Here is a 26667-nt window from a genome sequence, read left to right on the forward strand (position 1 = left end):
GCAACTTTAAAACCAACCAGGCAGAAACTGTGCTGGCATGCAGAGTGTCCAACCTGCAGAATTATTAACTTTCTTTTTAAAAAAAGCATGGTAATATTTGCCAAGCTCCTATGAACCGCTCTCAGAAACAGTGACTAGATGTCACAGGCCATCAGATAACAGAACTGTTGCTAAGTGACTTTGAACATCACTTGAACATTCTTTACTTGTACATGTGCTCCTTTATATCTCCCTCCATCAAAGCATCCTAAGTATAAAACATAAGAATAGATATCTTTCGTAACCACCAATGTGCATGAGTCTCTGGAGACACGCACACACAATTACACAGACACAAACGCTCACATCACAGGTCAACCATAAAAAAAAAGGATGCCAAGCCAACAGTTGCTGGGCGACCAGCCATTCCACACCTTCTCTGTCTTTATTCCAAATTGTGTGAACAGCCAAGTCAGTTCTCAGCCCAGAGACAAACAATACATAGACAATGCACTGGGGTGCACAATATACAAACAAGCAGACTAAGTCGACACTGAATGCAATACGTAAACACAGAAAATGCGCTCGCCAACAATAACAACCTCCAACAATGACAGGCAAACACATATCCATATTTAGTTATTCCGACAACACAGACACAGAAGTCAGCACTGGCAGACTCATGTAATAACAGCTACATCATTAATCGCTTTCAAAAGCAAACAAAGCCCCATCCTGAGATAAGCTATGTCGAGACTGACAATCCCTATGATAAACAAACTGTGCCTTTTGGAATTAAAGAAAACATCTGTGACACAAACAAATAGGCTATATAGTTTTGGCAGGAATATAATCTGATTATTTATCTGATTTTTTTTTAATAATAAAATTAACACAGACAATTGTAGTCAAATTCAATCCAAAGCCTGTCAAAGTCAAAGTGGCAGTTGTGGCCTGCAAAAGCAAAATTTTGCCGCCATGTGCCCTCTAGAAATTCCATCAGTTCTTGGTATCATACATGAGATGAGTGAAATAAAATGGTAGATAAATGTCACATGGCACCCCAGCATGATTTCTCTTACCTGAATAACCTTGGAAACTGTTTGTTTCCAGAGCTGCTTTCTAAACATCCTCGCCATGACAGCTCCTTGTCTCTCCGTCTCAGACCCCTGTATATCGTCTCTCTAACCTGCTATCACTTTCTCATCTAGATGAAGCCGTATACTCTCACCCTCAAAGAGATTAGCCCTATCAAGTTGTCAGCGGTGACCACCCAGCCAGCTGAGTTTGATGCTATGCCTGCTTTATGTTTAATGGACATTTCCATCAACACTGTATGGGTTTTCACGGCCTGCTGTGGTCAGCCGTTCCAGCATACTGAAAAACATGGTTCAGTTTATGAGCACAAGCTTATTTTGTGAATTCACAGCCCATAATATGAGCACGTGAAAAACACATGAGGAAACATATGAAGAAAGGAACACAGACAGCTCTGTATGTAAATACTGACAAACTCACAGAACACACCTTGGGTATCACTGCTCTAACAGAGGAGGGTAGCAAGTCAAAACAAAGCTGTGAATTTTCATTTTAATGTAAATGCAAGTGACAAACTATAGTGCTGCTGAGGTCATGGACACACAACTATGCAAAAACTGTAGTTAAATGTTGGAATATTTCAGTGTTTTGTACATTAAACTTATCTACAAAACCAAGTTACAGATTGTCAAACCTTAAGACGGGAAAAAAACAAACAGGCCAGGATTAGTGACTGTTGCTCAATTGTATTGAACTTCAAATGACTTAAATTTTGGAATTGGATGTGGATTAGCAGCAGTCGTGCTCCTGGCTCCTCTGTCTTTCTCTTTTGTATTTTCTTGCATTTTGTTGATACAGTATGACAGAAGCTGAATCCACACATTTTAAAAGAAAACAAAAGCTAAAGAAATGATTAAACCTCACCACTTCATCCTTTTTAGTGCACTATTGCTGTGGTCTCACACTTTTACACAAACCCTTATATTAACCCTCCATTTGGATGGCAACACATGGGTTAGAATACTTGACACCACTTAGTTATACTTAACATCAGCTAAATGTTGTGTCAAATGTCAAAATAATGCTTTTTTTTTCAGAGCGGCAGTACAGAAAACAGCTCTTTTGTTATTTAATTCCATAACCTTGCACTTCCAGTAAGTGATCTATAGAAACATAACAATGGTATCAAGGATTATATTTCATGCTATAAAATATATTAAGAAAAATGGGGCTTTCTCCCATAAAGATGAAGTCTGTAATCATGGCTCCATTTGCACAAGGGTGCCTCGCTTGCAGAAAACAAAAACGTTTCAAAGTCAAGGCTTCGACACAGGCATGATAGCAGATTTTGTAAGCTTTCCTTTGCTTTTGCACCAACCATTTAGACACAAAGACATTAGCTGTATACTGAATCCTTACACATTAATGATGAATTACATTTGGCCAATGCAGTTAGTCAAGAAGCCAAGCCGCCTGTAACTTCAGAACTCTTGGGTCACCTTACCTTGTTTTGATAGTCTGGTTTAAAATGCAGCATCGTCTACGTCGGCCTTTCACACTGACACTTCTTTTCAAGTCATTTCTCCTTCTTAATTGGCTTTGCATTACATGACATTAGAGAATTACGGCATCCAACAAAGAGGACAAGACAGAGAACAAGTGGCTTTGCTACAGCGTGTGAGCAATGAGCCTTCTTATTTGCCATGTGAGAAAGGTTACTGCCCTGAAATTATGAGAGTGTTGCTCCTAAAAGGGGACTGCTAACTAGATAATGTGGTGTTGGATGACCACCTGTCAGCGAGTAATTATCAAGGCCCTGGTCTCCCCTTACAAGTCTATTACAACAATGGAACGGAGAGACAGGGATGAGGTGGAGTGTGAATAGAGAGTCAGTGGGAAACCTTTTCAGACCCAACTTTTATGTAACTTATTAATGCAAAAACACATAAAATATGCTGTGTAAAAGTGTGGTAATAAATCAGAAATAAGCCTCAACAAGATGTCTGGCACCCTCTTAAATAACAACAGAGTTTGCATTGTAAACACCTCCTATTGCTATTGTATGCAAATTGAATGAAACTACTCATGTAGTAAGTTTGGCAGCAGCTTCAAGAGACAGCTGTAGAGTCAGAATATAAGAGAGTGTAGAGTTTGATAGGAATGAGTTCAAATAGAATTTGTTCTGTCTTTATTCTGTATTGGTACTGTACTGTATATGATCGAAGTATTATGCAACTTGCAAACCCACGCTGCTTTATTTGCCTTTTTTTATCGTCATACAATTATGCACTAATATACATGATCGTTTACATTGTTGGAAGTAAATATGAAACGATCGTTAACTGTTTTGGTGATCATTCAACTGTATATGAGGTTTACTGCATATTGAAAAACATTTGGTTTTAGACAAAACGCGCTATTTGGAAATTCCATCTCGAGCTCTTTATTTTGTCATTATATAGATAAAATAAATTATTAGAGGAAAAGAATTAATAGATCCAACTTGAATGAAAACAATTATGAGTTGCAGCTCCAGTGGGGAGACCCTAATCAGTCATCCATAAACACAACATCCAAACACTACACACACACACACACAAACATAGACCCCCCACCAATTAATATTAAATTCCATTAGCTTTTACTGTGGCATCCAGCAGATAAGAAGCACAGCTCTGTCCACATGGATCTGAATAATGGTTTGATATTGAAGAAATGATTGCAAAGCTTTGCATTTGAAAGCAGTTGGATCATCAATTTTTCACCACCCCATGACTGATTTTTTATGTTCAACTGTCTGGTTGTGAGCTGCCATGAAACAGGAGAATGACCGTAAATTATAAATGAGGGGGTGGTGAGATCTAAAAGAGACAGACACGGACAGTGGAAGGTCCACCGTTCTCCCCGAGGGTGTTCACACCGACACGGACATGGAGAGCTTAAACACACCTGTTTTAAAAACTCCACACGGGTTGAAGCACTAAAAAACTCAAAAAAGCACTGAGGACTGTATTTTTGACTACCTTCCCTACTTATTGACATGGCTGCCTGTTTGGTTTTAACCACTCCTGGGTGGAAATGCAAAGTTGAATCCAATTATTATGATTGCTTTGTAATTTGTAGTGTGATGTGCTTTTACTTTATACTCAGTCTGTTACTTAGTCTGTGGCCACGCTTAATGGTGATAAGGAAGTCAAGCAGATACTGGTGGAGTTATGCTCTATTGATCCAAACAATGCAGGATTAGCTGTGCTAATACATTGCAATAAGTAGTTCACATTAAGACTCGCCTTCAAAAGCAGAGCATACTATACTGGATTCAACATTTACTGAAACAAAAACACTGAACACAAAACACATCAACCATACCTGCATTTCCTGAGTTGTAAAAGAATATAAATGACTATTTGTGTGAGATAGACCAGTATTATTCATTTATTTTTTGTTTGCTCTTTACAAGTTATCCTTTTAAAATATTCCATAAAAAGAGGACCTTTGCATCTAATCATTTGTAATTTCGGTTTTACATGTATAGAACTGCAAAGTTGACTGCATTAGAGCCTAAAAGGAATTTGTATGTAAATATGCACAATTCTCTTTTCTCTAGTCAGCATTGCATGAAAATGTGTGAAATTGAATCAGTTTGAAGAAGATAAAATTATTTTAGTTCACATATGTGGTTAATAGAGCACATCCACACAATCAGATTGCTGTGATTTCCAGTTACTGGATGGATTTTAGATAATGATTTAACATGTACACGCTATGTCCTTGATGATTTACTCTGGAGTTATGGCAGAATATTTCATTCATGACCTGTGAAAGCTGGATCTCAAGTTGTTAAATGAGGCTGTGAATTAATATGTATTTACAATCTTATCTACAAAATAAAAAGAACATGACATATGTGAATTGGGTGGATCTGAAGTGAGCGAGTGATATCTTCCACTAAATTAGCTCGCCTTAGAACTGTTATTTATATTATTGAAAGACCCTTAGACCCATATTGAAAGTGCCAGATGTAAAACACAGCTGATCAGAAGGTGACTGCTCAACAAAACAACCTAGTCATATCCGTGGAGCATCATTTCAGAAAGCAATACAGTAACTATACAATGATTATACTGCCATCTAGTGGACTGTGGCTCACAATACAACCAACACATTTCATAAACGGTTATAGCAGTTACTTTTGACTACTGCTGGGAGGCCGGTGAGTCTAATAGTGGAGTGGTTCTCAGAGGAAATTGAAAAGACTCAGGGGGTTCTTGAGTTGAAAATGAAGTGCCGATTAATTTCATCATCCACTCAGAAGGGAATTCTGATGTAAGGTTTCACTCTCCCTATTCAGTATCTTCCAAAAAGAAAAAATGAAAGAAAAAAGACGCACCAATGAAAATACATCTGAGGGCATTGTGAACTTAATTAATTCAGTATCTCCGGTGCCATCAAGTGACAGAAGACAGAATTGTACATTGAATATCTACAAGTTGCTACCTCTGGCATTCACAGATTTGTGTTTTGTGCAGTGGCTTGTAGAGATAAGTTCTAAGTCTGATTTGTGGCAGACTATGTTACTATGTTAGAAAATGTTATTATGTTAAATCCTATAGGGGTATGGGCTGTCTGGTGGTGGTGTTGAGCTGTATTGTGTTATTGTGTCAAGTATTTCTGTTCATTTGTACAGCCCATTACAGTAAAATCGTTCTGTATAATGCATCACCATTCAACAGCAGCATAAACTATAATAGCCAACACCACTGTTTCAGCAGAACCTGAACATGAAAGGGGGATTGCCATTTTTTACAATCTGGACCTTATTTCTAGCATAATACGATTTACTCACCCAGATAACTTTGGTGTCACTACGAGTCCTTCCGACGATATTAGATCTAGCCTAGAGCCGCGTAATGCGAGTAGCTATACGGGGCAGCGGAATGCAGCCTCTAAATAACATTTCATACTCATTTCACCAATATTTCTGTTAGTTATTATCAACATCCGGGGTCTATAGGTTGACCTTTGACCTGGATGATATCTCTGAGGCTGCGGAGAGGAAACCTGTGGAAGCTGTACTTCGTCCAGCAGGTCATTTTGTTCTGACAATTCGGAAACACGCAGAAACAAAACGTAGTATAGCAACTTTCAGGTAACGTTATCAGGTCTCAGAGATGATATCATCAAAGGTATACGAGCTGATAACATCCAGGTCAGAGTCCTAGGTCAACCACCTATGACCCCGGATTTATCCCCGGACTCGGGGAAATAACACACAGGTATCATAACAAAATTGGTGAAATGAATGAGTTTCGCGGCAGATAATGTGTTATTTAGAGGCTGCATTCCACTGCCCCGTATACTCGCATTATACGCGGCTCTGGGCTGGATCTAATTTTGTCGGAAGGACGGCAACACCAAAACTAAGCCAAAACCAAAACATCTGAGTGAGTAAATGATCTTATTTTATGATAGAAAAAGATCGTATTTTATGCAAGAAATAACATTTCCAGATTGTAAAAAAAAAACGCAGGGCTGCTGTATCAGACTCCATGGTCTCACCATATAAACTTGCAAAACTTTGTGTGACATTTTCATTGCAGTGATACAATATGACAAAAACACAATCCAGATTCCAGGCTAAAACAAGGCAGGAAAGATGATGTGCTACACTCTGTATAAAGTGATAATGATTCTTTAACATGTAACAAGTGCACACAACAGACCTCTATCTTGTCATAAAACCACATGGCAATGTACTCCAGTAGATCATAACTATAGGCCTAGGGGCCTACTGGTTTATTATTGTGAGCCTGATTAGTCAGACTGATTAGGCCTTTAGTTTAGGGTTTGTTTCCCCCCTGTGTGTGTGTGAGACACGGATACATTTGTCCTTGAATTTAAAGCATGTCACGTTATGATTATGATTATTACTTCGCAAATATATTGTAAGAATTTGGGACCAAACCTGCATCTCCTTGAGTGACTCCACTTGGACAGTGGGCTGGGCGGGTCTGCTCCTGTAGCTGACTTTGGCGAGCCGAGAGTTGAAAGACATGTCTCAAACATTCCTCTGCTGAAAAGCCTCTGCGATAACCACACGGTGAACTTCTAGCTTTTTACGTTTAAAGTTATTTCTCTGCTGTTTATTGATGGTACAAACTCTCCAGAGTTTGTTGTCGTGCTCGGCCTGGTCCTCCTGCTCGAAACACGTTTTACTCGCGCGCGGTGATCTTGTATGTTGTTGGTGGTTTCCAAGGGAACGAGGCTTGAAAAAAGGGGGGACAAAGGGGCAGAGAGCCCCGGTAACAACTGACTGATATTACCTATAGTTTATTGACTGGCTATTTTCTTCCTTCGAAATGATTATTAAACATACTGTAAATGTATTTAAAGTCAAAAGTAGGCAGAGACAGAGTGTCAGATAGCGGACTGGCAAGAAAAAGAAAGTAGAAGAAAGAAAGTGATTCCTCCTGCTCTCAAACATCATAAAATAACCTTGGCCTGAAAAACTGTCAGAAATAAAACATCTAATATAGGTTTTAAAATAACTTCTGGCTATATTGCCTATTGTGTTGAAACTTTTTATCAGATCAGGTCCACTTGGCTAAGCTGTAAACTATCCCGTTTGTTAAATGCATCAGGCTGTCTGTAATGTTTTTGTGTAATCAATCCCTTTACCCATTCAAATTACTGATTGGCTGGCATCCAAAGTTCTTCCTAATTTTCCTTTTTTTAAATCTGTGTTGGCAGCCTAGTTGTTTTTCTTGATAGCAGGTACATAAACGGGAGGGTAGGGGACCATTCCAGCTGTTCACATGACTGAGGAGGTCATAGGGCGGTGGAAGGAGCTGATATCGCTGCTATTTACATATGATGTGGTCCTGATGGCACCATCCGCCTGTGACCTCCAGCACTCACTGGACCTGTTTGTAGCCGAGTGTGAAGCGGCTGGGATGAGGATCATCAGCACCTCCAAATCTGAGGCCCGCCATGGTTTTCAGCAGGAAACCGGTGGACTGCCTACTCCGGGTAGGGAATGAGTCTCACTCTCTGCCCAAAGTGAAGGAGTTTAAGTATCTCTTGGCCCTGTTCATGAGTGAGGGGACATTGGAGCATGAGATTATTTATTGAAATAAATACAAACAGCTAATATTATTGTAGTTGTTTCCTTCTGTTGTGCATGGTATCACCTGAGCCCAATTTCACAAGCCTCCATCACTGAATTACTTTATTAGTCCCCAAAGGGAAATTAATTTGTCTGTCAGCTCATCACCATTTACAGAAGAATCAAAAAGCCTGATGGCTAAAGGTACAAGGAATCGTCTATATTTCTCCGTCCTGCAGCAAAGAAAGAGGAGCTGTCTACCACCGCTGCTTTCCTGGTCCATCAAGGTGCCATGAAGTGGATGATCCGAGCGGTCCAGAATGGCCTCCACCATCCTTAGAGCACATCTCTCCACCACATCCCCCAGTGAGTCCATCAGGGAAACATGACTGAAGTCTCCTGATATTATTAAAAGTGCCTCAGGATGTTAAGTCTGTATCCTACTATGTAGCAACGCCTTCATGGAGAACTTAAGATAGAACTTCAGCTATTTCCATTAGGGGGGATGTACAGCTGTCTTTATGAATTGAAAAAATGACAACTTTCTGAGTCCTTAACAATATCTCCAGCTCTTCATCACTCTTGTTGGTCAGAGAGTTGATATTTCCTATGATGACTGACAGCAGGACCTACAGGACATCTCCACCTCAAAGCCTTCATCTTTGCACCACCAGCAGCAGAGGAAACATGAAAGCACTTCTTGGAATGCCAAAAACACAACAAAAATAACGTTGCGTAAAAACTCAGAGCTACCAGACTTTGCTGCTCCCAGTTAAAGTGCATGTTCTCGAATCAATGTTGGAATGAATGTTTCGAGGCTCATTTCTAGTACTACTACTGTGTGAAGATGACCCTAGAAGCATGAAGATGCATGCAAAGAACCATCTAGGAGGGAAAATGGTGTGAGACTGTCTTTATGGATGTTTTCCATCAATCTTAAGAAACACACAAAAGCTTTCACACAGGCTCCATTATCACCAGATTGCACTCCTCACTCTGTAATTTGGATGTGTGTATGCTTTTTCCACTTTGTCCACCAACTCCCACCACTGGTACCGGGACTCAATTCATTGATTACACTCTACTCTGAGAAAAGATTTGCTGAGAGAAGGATCCACTCCTGGTGAAAAATTACCAGGGTGTAACACCCAGAGAAAACAACATGTCATTCAGACCAATGTAATATTGAAGCTTTTCAATTTTGTTTTTGTGTAGAATGGCAGACATGAATAACTCCAGCAGAGAGGAACCAGCAACACAGACCAATGGACATGTCAGACAGCCGGCAACTCACACTGCTGTTTTATTCAATGCTTTTCAGCAACACAACAACAACATTTGCCAGTGATCATCAGTAGCATCAAGAGTTACCATTTGAAGTGGTTTGGGGGCCTGAGGTAGGTCTCACTGGAAGTAGACCCGAGGGTAGATCCAATGTTAATGCTGCTGCAATATTGGATGCCACAGTTTCATGCTAATTGAAATATACAATATGACAGTTGAAGTTAACAATGCTGTCCTGGAACAGAGTTTAAGAAATGAAGCTTGTTTGCTTGTGATTTTGCAGTGACCCTCTTTGCACCATTTTCATACATTGCTGAGAGGAGAAGAATTAATGAAAGTTGAAAGTATACATTAAACCAGGCAGTCTGCAATCTGATTGGTGGGACATGGGAGATTCATACTTTGATAGAGTGGAAGTGCAGTAAGCAGGAGTTGAGCATTATAGGAGACGAGATTAGACATGCAGGCAGTGGATGTGTCTCATTTTTCTCAGTTCCTTCAGGTAATTTTGTGCCATCCTCAATTACCTGTTAAGTCGTTTACATTCAGTCTTCATGCTTTCTTTATTTCTACCTATTTTGGCCCATCACACTTCCTCTGCTGTGTGTTGTCAAACTGCTGCATTGTGTGTCCTGCCCTGAATGAGGTAATGAATAACAAATTACTTTATTATTTGTTCTCATCTAATCCATGCTCTCTAATCCTTATAGCTTTGGAAATTGGATGTATATTGGCCACAACCCAATATACATCCAATTTGTTCTCGAACAGTCAGTCAGTTTTCACCTCTCCCCCTACATATTTCCTGTCCTGCCATTTGAACAGATAGACAGAGTAATTATCACATAAATGTAAGGGGGGAATTAAATATTCAGTAAATTTATATTAAATAAGACTACGGGCATTACAGAGGTGTGCACAAGCACTAAATTAGTCCAGAGAAAACGTATGTGGCAGCTGGCAGAGGAGCTTAGTGCTGAATTTATGGAGAGTAAAGGGGCAGTGTGGAAGTTGGCACAAGGGCCCAGTCAGCAGCAGAAGCAGCCACAACAGCAGACATGCAAGACGAGGCAGTACCACTTTTAGAGAACACCTACTAGTGTGCAAACCCGTTTGCAGAAATTGTGGGAAGAGTATGGTCACTTCCCAGCAAACTTGACTAAAATTGGGCCTACTGATCTGACTTTGAAACTCTCATATTGAAAATGGGGCAAATTGCGAGTGCAGCAGGCCCCACGCAGGCTCCACAAGGAGTCCATTTGGGCTTTCTATGGGCAAGACCAGGCTGGGTTGCCCACAGAAAACCTTCACTCGGCGGGTCCCATATGGGCCCCAAAAGGGTAAAACAGCTGTAGGCCTTGCATGGGCTAATACACAGGGGGATACATAAAGCCAACATAGGGGCCTTGAGGGGCAGAGGGCATGTGGGCCCCGTGTGGGCAAACCCCTATGGGGCCCACATCGGATTAGTGCTAGGGTACATGAAAAACAAAACAAAGAAAACAACAGATGTAAACATGGTTTAATTTATTTTGATCAGAGATATAGATAACTCTAATACCATATGAACATATTACCCTGTTGTTCTTCTTTAATCCTCTTATGCATTAGGTGCTACAGTGTTTATCAAAGAAAACAAAGTGTCCTATCAAATTAAGTAAGAGCGAAGAGGCTGCATCTTTTCTTCTGCAATGTATTTATTCTAATAATATGAATGGAAAACGAGTGGAGTCACCAAGTAACATACAAACAAGGTTTTAGTCATCATACAAACATGTCGGTAGGCGGTGCTATTGCTACTTTTAATAAGTTGAAAATCTCACTGTATCTGAAGTTTGATTTATTATAGAACAGAGGTAACGTGGTGAAGGCACTGCGGCGTGAACTGTCAGTTGGTCTATGCTCTCTCCATAAACAGCGAAAATTGGTGTCAATGTAGCCCAATAAAACAATATTGTCCATCACCATATGATGTTGGTGCATTTGCCAGAGCAGTTTGTGAAGACACCCTGTAGATGGCAGCAGTGTACTGTGGCTGGTTGACTGCATCGCGCTGCAGCTGTCACGGAGAACTGGGTTAGATTTGTGGGGCAAATGACCTCATAGTGTAGCATCATCTTCCTCACGAGGAGATGAAGACAGAATCAAAAAGTCCTTTGCTTTGCTTCAGTGTCATTTCCTCTCTCATCCGGTTAAAAAACACGTTTAGTACTACTCGGTAGTAAAGGCATTGGTAGTAGTAGGCTACTACGCTTTTATGGCTGCAACTTGCAGGTCCAAGCTGTGAGGAAAGTAAATATTGCAACATCAGAACTCAGTGAGCCCATGGGGATATTAAACTCACGTTTGGAATAATTCATCTTTAAAGGCCTATAAATTAAAATTAAGGTGGCTGCCCAGCTATAGGCTGAGTTGCTACTGTGAAATGTTATTTTTTAAGGATTGCATTGGGGTTTGTTGATCGGATATCTTCCAACATCATCTGGCCTTGAGCTATTAAAGCTCACATTCCCGCCCCGACCAATGACTCCCACGCCGCCCGCATCAGCACCGCAGTGGGTGACGCTGGGGCTGCTGATGTGCTGTGGCGCACACTGAAATTGGGGGTGGCGCACAATGCACCAAAACCCCCCGAAAAGGAATCCCAGGATATCCCACCCCTCGAAACGGAATATACCTCCTCCCACAGCCCTCCTCCCCTCCTCTTTTACCTCCGCCTTTTCTCACTATCACCCTCTTTCCTCCCCCTCCTCCTTCTCCTCCTCCGCCCCCTCCGCTCCCTCACGTCCCAGCTCGGGAGCGCCGCCGATCGGTCGCCAGGATTTTCCCTGCTCGGCCAAAATGGAGGAGGAGGTCTCTCGCTTAATGAAGGGAGCACAGATTGTATGACCGGATCTGCTTCAATGAAAGGCGTCAGGATCCGGTTTTGCTGATAAATAATTGTTGCAACAATAAGAAGCCACTGAGGATTTGTATCGCCTTTTTTTCTGCACACGCGACCGCAGCCATGAGCGCAGGAGAGGGACTAGATGAGGCTGCGAAGGACGCGGCAGACATAGCGGCGTTTTTCAAATCCGGTAAGTCGGGAAGGGGCGAGTCTGGCTGTGGGAGAGCCAGAGTAGAGGTGTCGCTGGGATCACTGGTTCTCTGCCACATTGTTTACTAAAATGACAAAAAACCCTCTGATGGCTTTTGAGATGTGCGGGATACTGCGCGTCGGGAGCAGATGGAGAGATGCGCACACCTTGTAGTTATTTACCACATTTTAGTCCACTGACTTGACATTCCACAGCCTTTGATGACAACAGCTCGAGTAACACCTCCTGATATATATGCTTTTGATTATTAGGCAGTGACCCCATTTTGGGGTTGAACCAAGAAGGCTACACAAGGTGTGGATGGTTTAAGCTCGGCCACAGTCTCTCTGGTACTGTACGGGTATTTCGACGTTACGAGCTGTGTTCCTCACGAACCCAAAGGATGAGGATGCTTTTCTTATTAAATTTCAATGTGCAGACGCACAGATTGAACAATCCTCCAAACGCCTGAGCGATCATACATCACTCTTTCACACAGGTCTCCCCTGCATCTCATGCACGTATACAGGCGAGGCCATGGACGCACATACGTGTATGGTATAGGTTGCACTCTACGCACTGGGCCTGTCTGATGGCATCATCATAACAAATAAGGATAGGCCTGCCTCTGCATCCAAAACATAAACACCTTTTATAGTTCCTTTGGGGCTCACCTTGTGTCAGGGAAAATAATAACACAGGGGGACTTTATCATGTAATCTCATACTGATCTGTAGTATGAATTTACTTATACTATCCAATATCCCATTGCTGTATTTATCTGGGTTGTTGGTACACTATGCAATAGATGTGTCAAGATACTTTTTCAATGCTGTATAACACAGAAAAGATTTTATGGCAAGTTTTGCAGCCAAGACTTTACATCTCATCCTTTTGTATTGAGATATTTTCTGTAACATCCCTATTGATATTAACTAACCGTCAAGTCTCTGCTTGGTCTAACTTTGTAAAAAGAAAAAATACACCTTTTACCCAATCAGGCATTAGTTGGGCATGGAGTGTCATTGCAGTTTTTTTGGAGGGTACATGTTAAAGCAAAAGTCCAGTGTTGGGAAAGATGTCGCCACCTTTAGAGCGGGACCACCTCTGATACACACTAGAAGAAGCAGCTGTCTCTCTCTCAGCTGTTTCTGTATGTGACACCTGGTGCCTCAGGGTCTGCTGGCCACCATCTCCACACATTACACACACATGCAGGAACACACACATATACAATCAGCATGTGCGTCAATCCAGCAATTGCACAAAATTCATTAAACACAGCGTACATGTGCTAGCATCTGCATAAATACACACACCTCATGCTTTTTTTTATTTTTTAAACAGCCTATAAATTGCATACTTTCTTCTAGAAATTGCCTCTGCCACTCAGACGGTTAGGAATGTTGTCAAAATGGATTTTATTCAAATGCTACACCCTCTTACGGTCGGTTGGATGCCTGCCAAGTATTTTCCTATAGCTGTGATGTATCAGGCTGGAAAGTTGGCTCACAGTGAAGCTGGACTGCTTGGATGTTTATATAGCAGCAAACGCAGTTCATACAGTATTCATGATGGAGACAAAAATAGGCTATGGTCTCAGGAACTTTTATAAGAGACTATTATGAAGAGAAAATATGGAAAAGAAGTTTGTGTGAGAAAAGTACTTACAATACTGAAATTGTGAACAATGTCACCTGTTACCTGAAAATAGAGCTGGTACTTAAAAACTATTTACTTGTCTGTTTTAATTAATATTTCATCTTTGTGTTGTTCTAGTGGCACACAGAAATGGACATATTGGAAAGGTGAACAGAATACGAGATATTGTGTGTGAATGATATTCATTAATTCATTGCACTTGTGCACTGTGCTTTTAATTGGATTTTGTTCAGCAGGCTTGAATTATTTTCACCTCATGTTGTTCATTCAGTTCATTCAAACATATTATTGATCCCATTCAGCTTTATTAACCTAACATTTTGTGAGAGCCATTAGCAAAAGACTCATACTAATATCCCCTCAGGTTTCATTTCTATCCATCTCTCCTCTCTTTTTTGTTAATCAGCTGTATCCCTTTATTTTTAGTTTGTTTTATGTGTCTCTTTATTCAGTCTAAAATATGATCAGGCACACACCTCTCCAGTCCTGTCTAAACAAGATGTTATGTCACTCATTCATACTTACATGGTATGTGTACCCTCAGGCTCTCTCTTATAGTTACACTGTGCAGGTCCAGGACCAGTAGCAGTGGCCGGCCCGCTCCCAGTAGCCTCTCCAGCAGGGTCTCTAATTGCTGCCAGCTTGTTGCATGTTGAAATCTTGGCACACAGCTGCTCATCCTAGTTGATCCCAAGCATTTTATTTCTGTGGCTCTGTGTGTGTGTGTGTGTGTGTATTTTGTTTGTCCGGGGCCATAGATGCACTTATAGTGCCCTAGTTAGTGAATGAAAGCTTGAATGTGGCATGTTCTTCTACTAAACAAGATATAAAGCGACTGTCGGGCTGCCTGAGTGACTTGATCACTCAGTAAGAGGTTGAATTAGTGAGAGACTAACCTGCGATCCAGCTGGATAAGCACATGTGAGTTTGAAGCTGCGAATGTGGCTGACGGGGCGATTAAAGTGAGATTTCCATCAAAGAACCTAAGCCCTAGTTTTTGAATCTGCACTAGTTTTGAATTTCTTCACCTGAATGGATAAAATTATCATTAGCCCTTTGAAAATACTTGATGTTCCTCTTGGCTTGATTATTTTCAGTGAGCAGATGGAGCTTTCTGAGTCCCACACTGTTGCTGTGGATCACAGCTTAGCCGCTGAGTCACTCTCCCAGGTTGCTCATGCCATGATTTAAAATCCTTTCTTCGAATTTTTGCAACTGGTCAAAGATGAGAAATGTTCAACTGCTACATTTTTCTTCAACCCCTTCCACCCAACTAAGATCAGCTATTCTGGCATATATCACTCCAGTTTTACAAGTATTTACAATACAGATCTTTCATAGATGAGAGTACAATTACAGTCTTCATAACTACATTACGTTGTTTACTATATAAATAGTATAATCAGTTGACTATTAGACCAAAATATGTATCCAGTTCTGTTTTGAATACAGTTGATGATAGTGCCTCTTTGTTTCACATTTAGATTGCAGATATTTGGACTATAATCAAGCATTCTTCAAAGTGAGGCACCACAGCCCAACACAGACCGCTGATTGCTGGGAGCCCACGCAAAGCTTAGCAGCGTGTCCCCTGTGAACTTGAAATATTGGATAATTTGTAATCAAAGCAAGTCGCTCATAAATAGTGGTTTTGCGTCACTGCGGAACGGTCAGGAAATGTTGTAGGATGAGTCTGGAAGTCCTGGTCCTGGTATCAAATATCTTCCAGCTGCTGCTGCTAAATCCTTTAACATATTTCGTGCAAACGTTTGGGCAACCCTTTGGCACTTTTCTTATTCTGAATTTCATTAACATATAAGGCCTGAATTTATACTTTGGGATCTGTATGGCATGTCAAGAATTGCCATTAGGAAACAGTTGATGACATTTGCAGAGCTGATAAATTCTCCTACTCCTACAACTCTGAGGTATCACTCAACAATGAGCTCCTCTAAGCAAACTGAGATCAAGAACATTTCCACTGTTTGAAATGTCATTAAGAATTTACAGTTTACAGAATCTGTGGAAGTCAAGACGAGATATGGAAGACCAAGAACATTTGGAGATAAAACTTAAAGAAAATATTCCTTTTTAAGAAAAATGCTGGTCAGAAGGCACAACAAACCCCCCATATGACTGCACCGGAGCTGTAGACATATAACATAGGCTTTTCCCTTTAAAAGCCAACTAATATATCATTTGCCAAAGGATGTCCAAACTTATTATGATTTGTAGTGTATTATGTGTTAGACATCTATAGAGTAGATGAGTGAGGATAGCGCAGTCCTTCTATGAAATACATGAAGCCATTTCCTCTTTGAATTGCAGATATAAAAGAAAAACATCAGAAAAATAGTATGTGGACAAACTCTTTTATATATCACTGTGTAATCTTCTACAACATATTTTTCTACCGCATGTGTTTGAGGCTTGATTATGATGTAGAGCAAATATTTCCTGTGTTAGAGTCTACAATAATTTGAAACCACGGCATTATCTTTTGTCTGGCTTGAGTTATACCACTTTTGAATGGCAAAGCATTATTGTGGTTTGCTGATGTCGGTCTAACGCGCCACATCACTAGCAATCAGGATTACTCAATACCCACAGAAAGAAAAACGATTGTGGTATAAATTCTGATCCATTTGGAAGGTCTCTGAAACCAGATCAAGGCATTCTCATTAATTAAATACCCAATGCTTTTACTGTATTAGATGCTGTGACAGAAATATTAGCTATAGTATTTTATATTTCTCCATGTGCAGTGAAGTTTTGCCAAACAGAGCTACTGTCTGTCTAATAGCTTCAGCCAGAGCCATTAGCTCCATATCAACTTAAATGATCTGGTCAGTGGTGACACTACAGTATGGCATTACATCTTCGGATTAACCACCGTCAAATATATTTGATTTTTATGGAGAGAGAGCCATCATAGTGAAACCAAAAATAACATGCGCATAATGATAATAATAATCTCTTGAGTGACATGTAATGAAGTTACTGGGCCTGAACAATAAACCCAATTGCCATAAAAGCATCCAAATGCACTGTGTTGGAATAAGATTAAGCATCTGTCCAAACAACCTACGTCAGAGCTGCATCCCCAGCCATATACACTGGTCAGAAGACAGTGGTCATCAGTCGTGACACTCACGGTATATGAGGCTTAAGGTCGATGCAAAGATCAGCTCTTTACTGTGTGAAACTACTCATTACTAATGCAGACTTGCTTTCAACTATACATGTGTGAGTGTCTTTGCAGTCTGCAGTGTTGAATAATCAATTTCTTTTTTTATACCAGAAGAATAATTGATAGGCAGCAGGAGCATAAGTGATAACCGCTGTTCTGTCTCTGTAGTTCTGGGGAGAATAATTATGAACAGCCTCTATTTCATCTTCAGGTTGGAAAAGCCTTATCATTGTTTTAATTTGAAAAAAAAAAAAACTTGTCGTTCAGTGCCTCTTGAATTGTGGGTCGAAACAAGACATCAGCATCACCAGTGGCAGTGTCGGTATTGACAGTGCAGTGAGCTATTTCGCTCTGTGCCCCCAATGAACCAAGTGACCTGTGCCAGTGCAGCCTGTAATGAGAGCCAAATCACTGAGCAGTGATTCTTCATTTTCTTCTCGCACGGTTCCAGTCGATGAAAGCATAATGACCTAATGTTATCATGTGTCTTGCATACTCAAGCAGAAATCTTATGTAATCATGTAGATGAGGAAGAGGACTTCAACGAGCCATGCAGTATGCATCTTAGAGTACTGGATGTGTGGTAAGCAGTGATGATAAATAAAAAGAGGAGTCAGAAGAAAGGGAAAGACAAATATGTTCCTAGAGAGGAGGAAAAACAGAGTAAAGACACAGAGATGTAAGTAAGTAAGTGAAAATATAGGATGGAGGGAAGAGAGAGTGAGATCCAGAAAGAAAGGACATGACATACTTAGAGGGACAAACAAGCCTTCACTCATCAAATTATAGAGCAGAGGCTTGGGTGGAGCACACCCTGCAAAATGTAGGCTACTCTGCTCTCCATGAGGCTGAAACCTTATGGTTGCATCCAGGGGCAGACTAATTGGCAGTTGGTCAGAGCTGGAGACTATAAGCTTAGATTGGCATTGCCTGCCCTGCAAAATCGCTGTGGCCCAGCTATCTCACTGACTCAGCTCAAAGCGGAAAAGAGGTCTGTTTTGAGAAACAAAGAAATCTTAAGTATCATGTTGTCAATGTGATAAGGCAGACAAGAGTTTAAAATAAATTGCGTAGGGAAGTGAAAGTGCTTGTCAAGTCAAGCAGATAAGTTATATTGATTCTTAGAAAAAAAAACTTTATTGTATTGGCCAATTTTGAAGTAATTAATCCCAGTCATATACTTGTTTTACAATCATTATGATGATAGGGTATGTTGAATATCCCAATACATCATTCCTACATGGCTTACAGGGACAAAATGATACAATGGTATTGTTTGTACTATGTGCAAAGTTCTGCAGGTCCAACATACATGTAGGATACCTGGAAGTCGCCATGATCGCTTTCCTTAAAATAAAAGTACATGGTGCAAAATGCAGGAGCACAAATCACAGAAAGAAGGTAAATATTAGATGTATTCACTTTTAGCTTCATTTGTGGGTCCAGCCACATTTGCTTGGAAATCATCAGTGATTGTTGCAAATTGATTAAACTAAGTTTTAACTTAACCAATGAATTTCCCCACTGTGGGATAAATAAAGACATACTTTACTTTTACAATATCAAGTAACTTAAAGCTATAACTGTATCTATAGATAAATGCAGCCTCAGGACGAATAAGCAATTAGCAGCATAAAAAACAGTGACAAACTCCAGGCCAGTGCACTGTATGTGAGTGTAGCAGTTTCTTCGCTTGCAGAGTTTATATAAAAAGCCTACTGTATGCTCCCAATAAGGACCAGATGTCGGGATGCTTGTTATAGCTTGTTTCTCTCTTAGTGTTTATTGGAGAGTTTTATGGAGAAGACAATCAAGAAGCGAGCACAGCAAGACAATTACCTGTTTTACAGCCACACCATGCTGATCGATCTCATCAGAGACTCGCAACCTTTCCCTCAGAGTGGTAATACACATCACGGACATGTAACCCCCCACCCCCACATCTCACCAAATTATTGAATGTTGTAAAATGTCATGTGCATCTGTGCCAGAGGTCACACAGACGAGGACCAGACCTTAGTGTCTCTGACACAGAGGGAAATTGTGCAGATCTGTCCCAGTTTGCCCGAAGTAGAAGGAAGCATGGTCAAATATTTTTGCCATTAATTTTCTGGACAGCTTAAAGACGTTCTGTCCCCGAGCTTAACCTCGTATTATCCAGTGGGGACCAGTCAAAAGCAAACGTTGAGGACCGCTGTGAAAAATGTGTAGCACAATGATTCCTCCACACTATGCATATGCTAGAAGGGATTCAATAATGTGATGTGATAAATATAAAATTATGCAGAGCTCTTGAATATATAACGACATAGGTTGGTTTTGAATAATATAGGAGGAAGTGGAACATTTATTTCCCAGCCATCATGGTTGTAATCACTTGAATATGTTTCCATAAATTGGTTGGTAGCCTTGTCGATAATCAGGAATTTCCAATAAGTTGGTAATGTGTGCGTGTGTGTGTGTGTATGATGTGAAGTGTAGCTGGTAGGACAGCTTCATTACTTCACACATGCACATATACACACACGACACACACACATGCACAGAGGTATAAATCACTACATCCCACCCACGTTGCCCGGGGCCATGGAAGCAAGGAAGAGGGGGGAGGATGGAGGGATGTGGGGTGAATGAGCGAGGGATGGAGGCAGAGGAGGATTGCGGGTCATAAAAATGGGCTGTGGGCTGGTCTGTGTGTCTCCTGCAAATCCCTCATCTGATAAGAGAGAAACCTCTATCAGTCAACTGCAGACTCCCACTCTTTCTATCCTTTCTCATTCTTTTCATCACCTCCCCCCACTCCTCCTTCTCTCCCACACAGCCCTCCATCATTACCTCATTCCTTGTCTCTACTCAGGGGTTGTCATACATTCAAGTAATGATCCAGTTTTGTAATAAGTGTAATGTAGTGCTCTCCTGTAGTGCTGATTGCCACCACAACGCACCCCTTCTTTTCCTTGATTAGTAAATGATATATAAGGTTTTAAAATCTGATTAATATTAAGAGATGTGCGTCATGTAAAAAGAAAAAAAACAAAAAACAATAGAAAGCGTCTTACGAGTTTGGACACCACGAGCCAACGCAACACTTTGGCTCAGATTTTAAAACCAAGGTGCCAAGTTCACCATTAACACAAACAAGCAAAGCATTTTAATAGTATTGTGTCAGCTTTTGGAACCAAAATCTATTATTTTGTTCTAGTAAATGAAGGAGGGAGCAACAATAGCCAGTGACCACACTTGTCATTTTCTCTTAAATTACATACACAGGTTTATAGCACTACTGGGGACTATTGTATCAACTTATATCCGTCTCCTATTCTTTTGCCCCCTGCAGCAGATGCTTCTATCCGAACCGTCTTTCACACTTCCTTCCCGATCTGTTATTCCCCACTGCTTAAACCGTAGGAGCATCTGGATCTGGGATTTGAAGCTGTGAGCCTCCCACAATGCTTTGAGCCCCCCTCTCCTTTTTTTCTTTTTTTCAAGAGAAGCACTTTGAAAAAAGCAGCCACCGACCCATGAGGCCGTGCACCCCCAACCCCCTGAGTTCAGAGACGCAATGATTTTTAAGAACTTGCTCTTCAGAGAGTGGAGCGGTGTCAGGAAGTCAGGTGTCAGGATCTGTCACTTTTACATGTATGAAATCAGTTCTGCTTTAAAAAGACCCCCCGCCCCCACCTTCTTCCTCAGTTGTGCAGCAAATAATTTCATAATTTGGGCTTCGTTTTATGGCCATGTGCAATTAAATGTTGTATAAAGTTGATAGTGTAGCAGTCAAATTTCATAATTCATATTCTCTTGCACAACTTCACACGTCCAAATGCATACTCACAATTTTTTAGATACGAGACCTGTGAGCTTCAGTGCACTTCCAGCACTAATGGCATGTTTTACTTTTTTTTTCTTTTTTTTAATAGCTGACAAGCCAAGTAAGACCACTTCAGTCACTATGAAAACAAAAAAAATGAATAAAGCCGAACACGAACCTCGGGTAAAAATCAAAGAAAAGCACAGCCTGCAGTGTGTGTTTGTATACATGTGTGAGCTTGTGTGCTGCCTGAGAGTGCTTGTCTTCTGTCAACAGCTGCACGCGGTCTGTCCAACAGGAACCGTGCAGTCTCTCTTTTTCTCTCTCTCTCTCGCTCACACACACACATACTAACGTTGCCTCTTGCTTTGAAGACAGCAGCAGGCTCTGATCCCTGTCGCGTGAACAGTGCCAGCCCAGTGCTCCTTTGGCTTAGGAAGGCTAAACTGCTGCTTGGCCTCTCTGGCTTCAGATAAACTAGGTTGAGGATCAAACCATCACATCCAACTGTATTGGCTTGCAGGAGCACCTACTGATAAATTGGTCGTGTTTTGGAAGAAATGCTGCCAGTTTTGTTGCGCCATCGTAGCCAGCTGTTGTTTATATTGTTGTGAAGTCTTCGCGCGCTGAGGTCAAGCTAAAGCTTACGGCCAATAAAACTGAGTGCTTGCACATCAAACAAAATCCAATGCATTGGATAGTTCTCACTTAACTAAAGTGAGATGAAACAGTGAATCTGCCTTTACCTATTTTTCTTCTGTCCTAGGGTTTAACATCTTTATCAATCCTCTTCTCTAAAGGCACATTGGAGTGTTTTCCAAGTAGCATCAACAGATTCTTCAATCCCTGTTTTGAAGCTGCAGTGTTGTTGGGTTTTTATCAATAGTTTGAATAAAACCTGAAAGAAATCTGAGTCATTTACCCTCTCAAGACAGATGGAGTTGAGATGAGGCTTTTTTTTTCTTTTCTTTTTTTTTACAGCTTGATTTCCATCACAGCTGCAAGTGAAAGCTCTGTCACTTGTCTTTTACCGGTGGTTTCTTTCTTTCGCCCTATTTGGGAGAAGATTACCTCGTCTGTTGCTCCTTCACTGACCCCCCTCTCTCCCTACGACCATGTTGGCTACCTAATCCCCGCCTGGCAGCATATGCTGACCACGATTTCCACACAGTCTCTGGTCACTATGCATTCCACCGCTCCATGAGTCTCATCTAACACTGCACGACATAACTGGAGTTGCATTTTTCGCTGCTTTCACACACTCCTGCGGAGATTCAAAGACACTTTGAGGAGAAGAAATACTAGGTGCCACATGTCAGGCCCCTGAAAGACTGTGAGTGGACGAGAGCTCTTCAGAGGACCAAACACTTTATCCACACTACACTGTATAAAATGAAACATACAGTGTGTGAACAGGTGCTTACTGTAATCCTCGTAGGGCAGCAGCATATGCCAGGTTGTTCTTTTCAGAAAGGAAGCCAGGAGAAGTCAGAGGGAAGAAGAGCTAAGCTGCTCCTGTCCCTCATTCCCTGCCTCTCCCTCTCTCTGTTATCCCGTGCCACCGTAGTGTCCCACTGATGAGTGACCCAGAAAGCAAGTTTGTCAGTCTGCTGTCAGATACAAGATGCACACTGGTCAAAAATAAAGAATTAAGCGGCTCACTTCTAAAATTGCATCATTTTTTAACAACCTTTTGCTGAAAGTTAGATTTGATTGGTGGATGTGTGAATCAGCAGAGTGCCCGTGACGAATCAGGCGTTATTAACTAATCAATGCTGGATCAATTGTGATGCAGAAACGGACGTCACCAATTCCAGCACTGCTGCTCAGTGCTGGACCCGATGTTGTCTCCACTCTAACGTTACAAGCTTAGAATACCAAACACCAGACACACAGCGCTATAAGCTTTTTAACAAGTCTGTCTGAATATTCTTAACATTTCATCTCCCTCAAGATAATTCCCCAGGCCTTAGAGATAAAGATATCTAGTGTACTTGGTATCTTTAAATGATTCATTCGCTTCATCAGCTGGTGTGCTAAAAGTCATGCATGCATGAGTGTGTATGCGTGTGTGCGTGTGTGTCTGTTTGAGGGGGTGTGAGAGCATAGGGTAAGAGAGAGCAAGAGTGCAGAAGAATCTATAGTCTAGATCTATAAAGACATTTCATCTCAGATGTTGAGTGTCTTCACCAGCTATAGCATGTACTATGTACATTTGCACATGCCATGAGTGTATGTGCATATAGCATGTCTAATGGTGTTTAATCGTAGGGAGGGACCATCCAGTTAAATCAAAGAGCTGCTCCACAATTGCTCCTTCACTCTCTCATTTCTACTCTGTAATCACAAAGCTCGAACTTCTGACACTAGAACGTGGTGGGTTTTGAGGTACTGATCTGTGTGCTTCACAGGAGAGGCCTCTGACTCTTTATTTCCTTTCTGAAACTTCCTTTCTCTAATTTTCTCTATGTCGCTGTCTTTTAGATTGTTCTCTTCCAAAATGTGAATCCAAACTGGATGGCCCAGGTCAAACCTCAGGTAGGAAAAAGCATGCACCTGTTCTATTTATCGCGCACATATCAATATCCCTGTCTGTCTGTCTGCCTTCTAAGTCAAAAAAAGTTGCATTTACTGTAATAATCACATTTGTCCAGCATTAAACACAATTACATTTGGGAACCAAGGATTTTCATATTCAGGGAAGGTTCAGATCTGCATGAGCTGTGTCTTTGTGTTTGGCCAAATGAGTCACGCTGTAGCAGAACAAATACTCTGTATGTGTGTGTGTGTGTGTGTGTGTTACTTATATGCAGCATGTGTGTGTGAGGAGATAGAGGCCATGGCGTCAAGAACACCATGTACCATCCCCACTTTAAGTAAAATGTTATGTTCCTCCAAAGCCGTTCAATCCCCTTGGATTCAAGATCTTCTGTGGTATGAGCAAGCAACCATGACCTTGTGGGTTCACATCTCTGCTGCCCCCCAGGACATACAGTAACAGCACATACTAAAAATACACCAAGTCACTTTCCCCAGGGTGAGTTGTTTTGGGGTATAAATGGGGCAGATAAATGGCTCATATTAGGGTATGCACACAGATTATCCCCAAATGAATGCGGGCTGGGTTCCCTGGCCATAGATTATTTAGTTTAATCTCTCTTGGACTAAAGTGTATTGTAAGGAGAAAAAAAAGTCTCATTTATGTAAATTGAAAGACTTGGCATTATCTGTGCCAGATAAGATGGTGTATAGTAGCATTCAGTGCAAGTAGAAAAAGGAAAGAGTCAGGGATGAGACACGTGCAGGGATTATTGTGACCTCTCAGCAAACATCAGTGGGCTGCGTTCCATTTAGCTCCACGAGATCCATGTATTTGACACAGTTTTGTACTGATGTTTTCCAATTGGGTCATCCAGGGATGAACATTTTACAAGACTATTTCCAATTTACAGCCAGGACTGCTGTATCCTAGTTGCCAGAGTTTGTGTGGGTGTTAATGGGAAATGAATGGGATGTGCCAGCCAAATCCTGTGCATGGGCCTTTTGCCCAAAAACCTTTTGAACTTCATCCCTGATGCTGACTCACAAAAAAAGTAAAACCACTGTGGTGGTGGTGTTTTTTTGTGTTTTCATGGGAATTGGGCAGAAATACGTGAGCTGTTTGCAATAAATCAGAAGAATCAGGCTTTACTGGCCATTTATAGTTGATTGTTCATTGTTTGTTTTCAATTACTCTTAAGAAAATTAACTTGCTCAGAATTAAGTGTCGATTAAATAAATTCCCTTAAGTGTTGTTCCCTAATATGAAATTACAGGTGTGCAAAGTCTTCTACTTATTGGCTGATCTGGCACATTGTCAATATGGACTGTGCTGTGGACCACAACAGAGCATTTTCTATTTGTCCCTGTTATTGTGTGAATGAAGGACATGTGCAGACATGTGTGGCTTTGTCTGGGTGTGTGTGTGTCTGCTTGGGTGGCTAAGCACGCAGCCTCACCAAGGCTGACCAGTGAACACATGCAAATATATACACACATTTATTCAGACTGTTATATTCCTTTAGTGGGAAAGTATTTATTATTTTTGTTTGACTCCCAAAATTCATATACTCTTCTACCTTTCGTCTCCTTTTCCTACAATAGCTATATGTGTTCATGCATGTTGTTGAAAATATAGCCTAGTTCTTGTCTGAGATGTGCCCGATTGAAATTTTTTGTTGCTTCCTTTCAGAGGATTTGTTTCCTCTTTTTAAATCTAAGTTTGGTCTGTTTGTCTGACATGTTTTGAGAAAGTCTGGTCTTTTCAAAGCGTTGGACTTGTTTTGCTCATAACTCCCATGCAAATCTCAAAGCTATATGCACTGGATATAGGGGAGCGGTCTTGTCTATGTGGGTCGATAAGTTAGTAATAATGTATGACATAGCATCCTGATATAGAAATGGGAAGTGAAGAAGTACACAGATGAATAACACCATTCCCTCAGGCCCCCATCCAGGTCTGATCAGTTAGTTTAACCAAAGCTCATTTTTGTTTCTATGGTAACTTGCAGCCCAATATTGGCAATGCAATGGTTTTGACTAGGATCAAATCAAACCTGAAAGCTGCAATAGGCAACATACATTTATCCAGTTAAGACAATTCAAGACATTTCTGATAGAGCAGCAGCAGGACTTAACGTCTAGCCTTTCCTATTACCTTAAGTCAGTGCTGAGTGATGTGTCTGCATCCCAGGACTCATCCCTTGTCAACTTTAACCTTTCTCCCATCATCAGCCTGCTTCCCCTGTCTGATCTGTCAGCACTCATCTGTTCTGCTCATGTCACATATATAGTGCCACACAGGAGCTCAGACAGGTCCTGCATTTGAGTGGAACGCTTTAATTTTACACATACTCAAGAAGTTCACTTTTTACCCCTTTCACTCAATTATTGGTTTTAATTATCAAATGTAGTAATATGTCTTATGTGCTCAGACTTTGCCTTGATCTTAGAAGAGGCATTAGTTTACCATGACAAGAACTGGATAAACTGTGGACATGCAATCAGACCAGCTCTAACACATTTCACTCAGTGCACGTGCCCTACAGTACAATCTGGACGTATTTTGTAGAAGACACACAGCCACCGAATCACAAGTGTCCCAAAACACTGTCGGCCTACATATGGATTTACGGAGCGAATGTACTTAGAGTAAATATTTGGACTTTTCCCCAGATATTCTCTGGCTCCAAGTCCAAGATAATCTGCAACAGTAGCCAACCGCCTGTTTAGTCAGGACCATTCTGATCTCTTGTCACACTAAAAACATTTAGCACGCATAGGATGGTGAAATAGATGGGAACGATTTGCAGTCTGTGTCTTGCTGTTTGAAAAAACAGCTGAAGATTTGAACATAGATAGAGAGGAGAGGAAAAGAGGAAACAAAAGAAGGAGAGGAGAAATAGGAGGTAAAAATAAAGCACAGACAATTCAAATATTTGATAACACCCTTAATTCTTATCGTTCCTTTCCTTTCCTTTCC

The 26667-nt window shown here is 41.0% G+C and overlaps 2 protein-coding genes across 2 annotated transcripts in view; one reads left to right on the forward strand and one right to left on the reverse strand.

Annotated features, from left to right (window-relative positions):
- The window catches only part of dnah5 (dynein, axonemal, heavy chain 5), a 92614-nt gene extending 85448 nt beyond the window's left edge, over nucleotides 1–7166 (reverse strand). The window contains exon 1 of the mRNA XM_085802516.1: nucleotides 6983–7166. Within this exon, the coding sequence (XP_085658642.1) occupies nucleotides 6983–7072 (90 nt within the window). The 5' untranslated portion in view covers nucleotides 7073–7166. The remainder of the gene's footprint in view (nucleotides 1–6982) is intronic.
- A 5040-nt stretch (nucleotides 7167–12206) lies between these two features.
- The window catches only part of triob (trio Rho guanine nucleotide exchange factor b), a 104727-nt gene continuing 90266 nt past the window's right edge, over nucleotides 12207–26667 (forward strand). The window contains exons 1-2 of the mRNA XM_085802519.1: nucleotides 12207–12483; nucleotides 23631–23684. Of these exons, the coding sequence (XP_085658645.1) occupies nucleotides 12414–12483; nucleotides 23631–23684 (124 nt within the window). The 5' untranslated portion in view covers nucleotides 12207–12413. The remainder of the gene's footprint in view (nucleotides 12484–23630; nucleotides 23685–26667) is intronic.

The sequence above is a fragment of the Trachurus japonicus genome, chromosome 16 (genome assembly GCF_045865225.1).
Source record: "Trachurus japonicus isolate A0001 chromosome 16, Traja_1.0".
In the NCBI taxonomy this organism is placed as follows: Eukaryota; Metazoa; Chordata; class Actinopteri; order Carangiformes; family Carangidae; genus Trachurus; species Trachurus japonicus.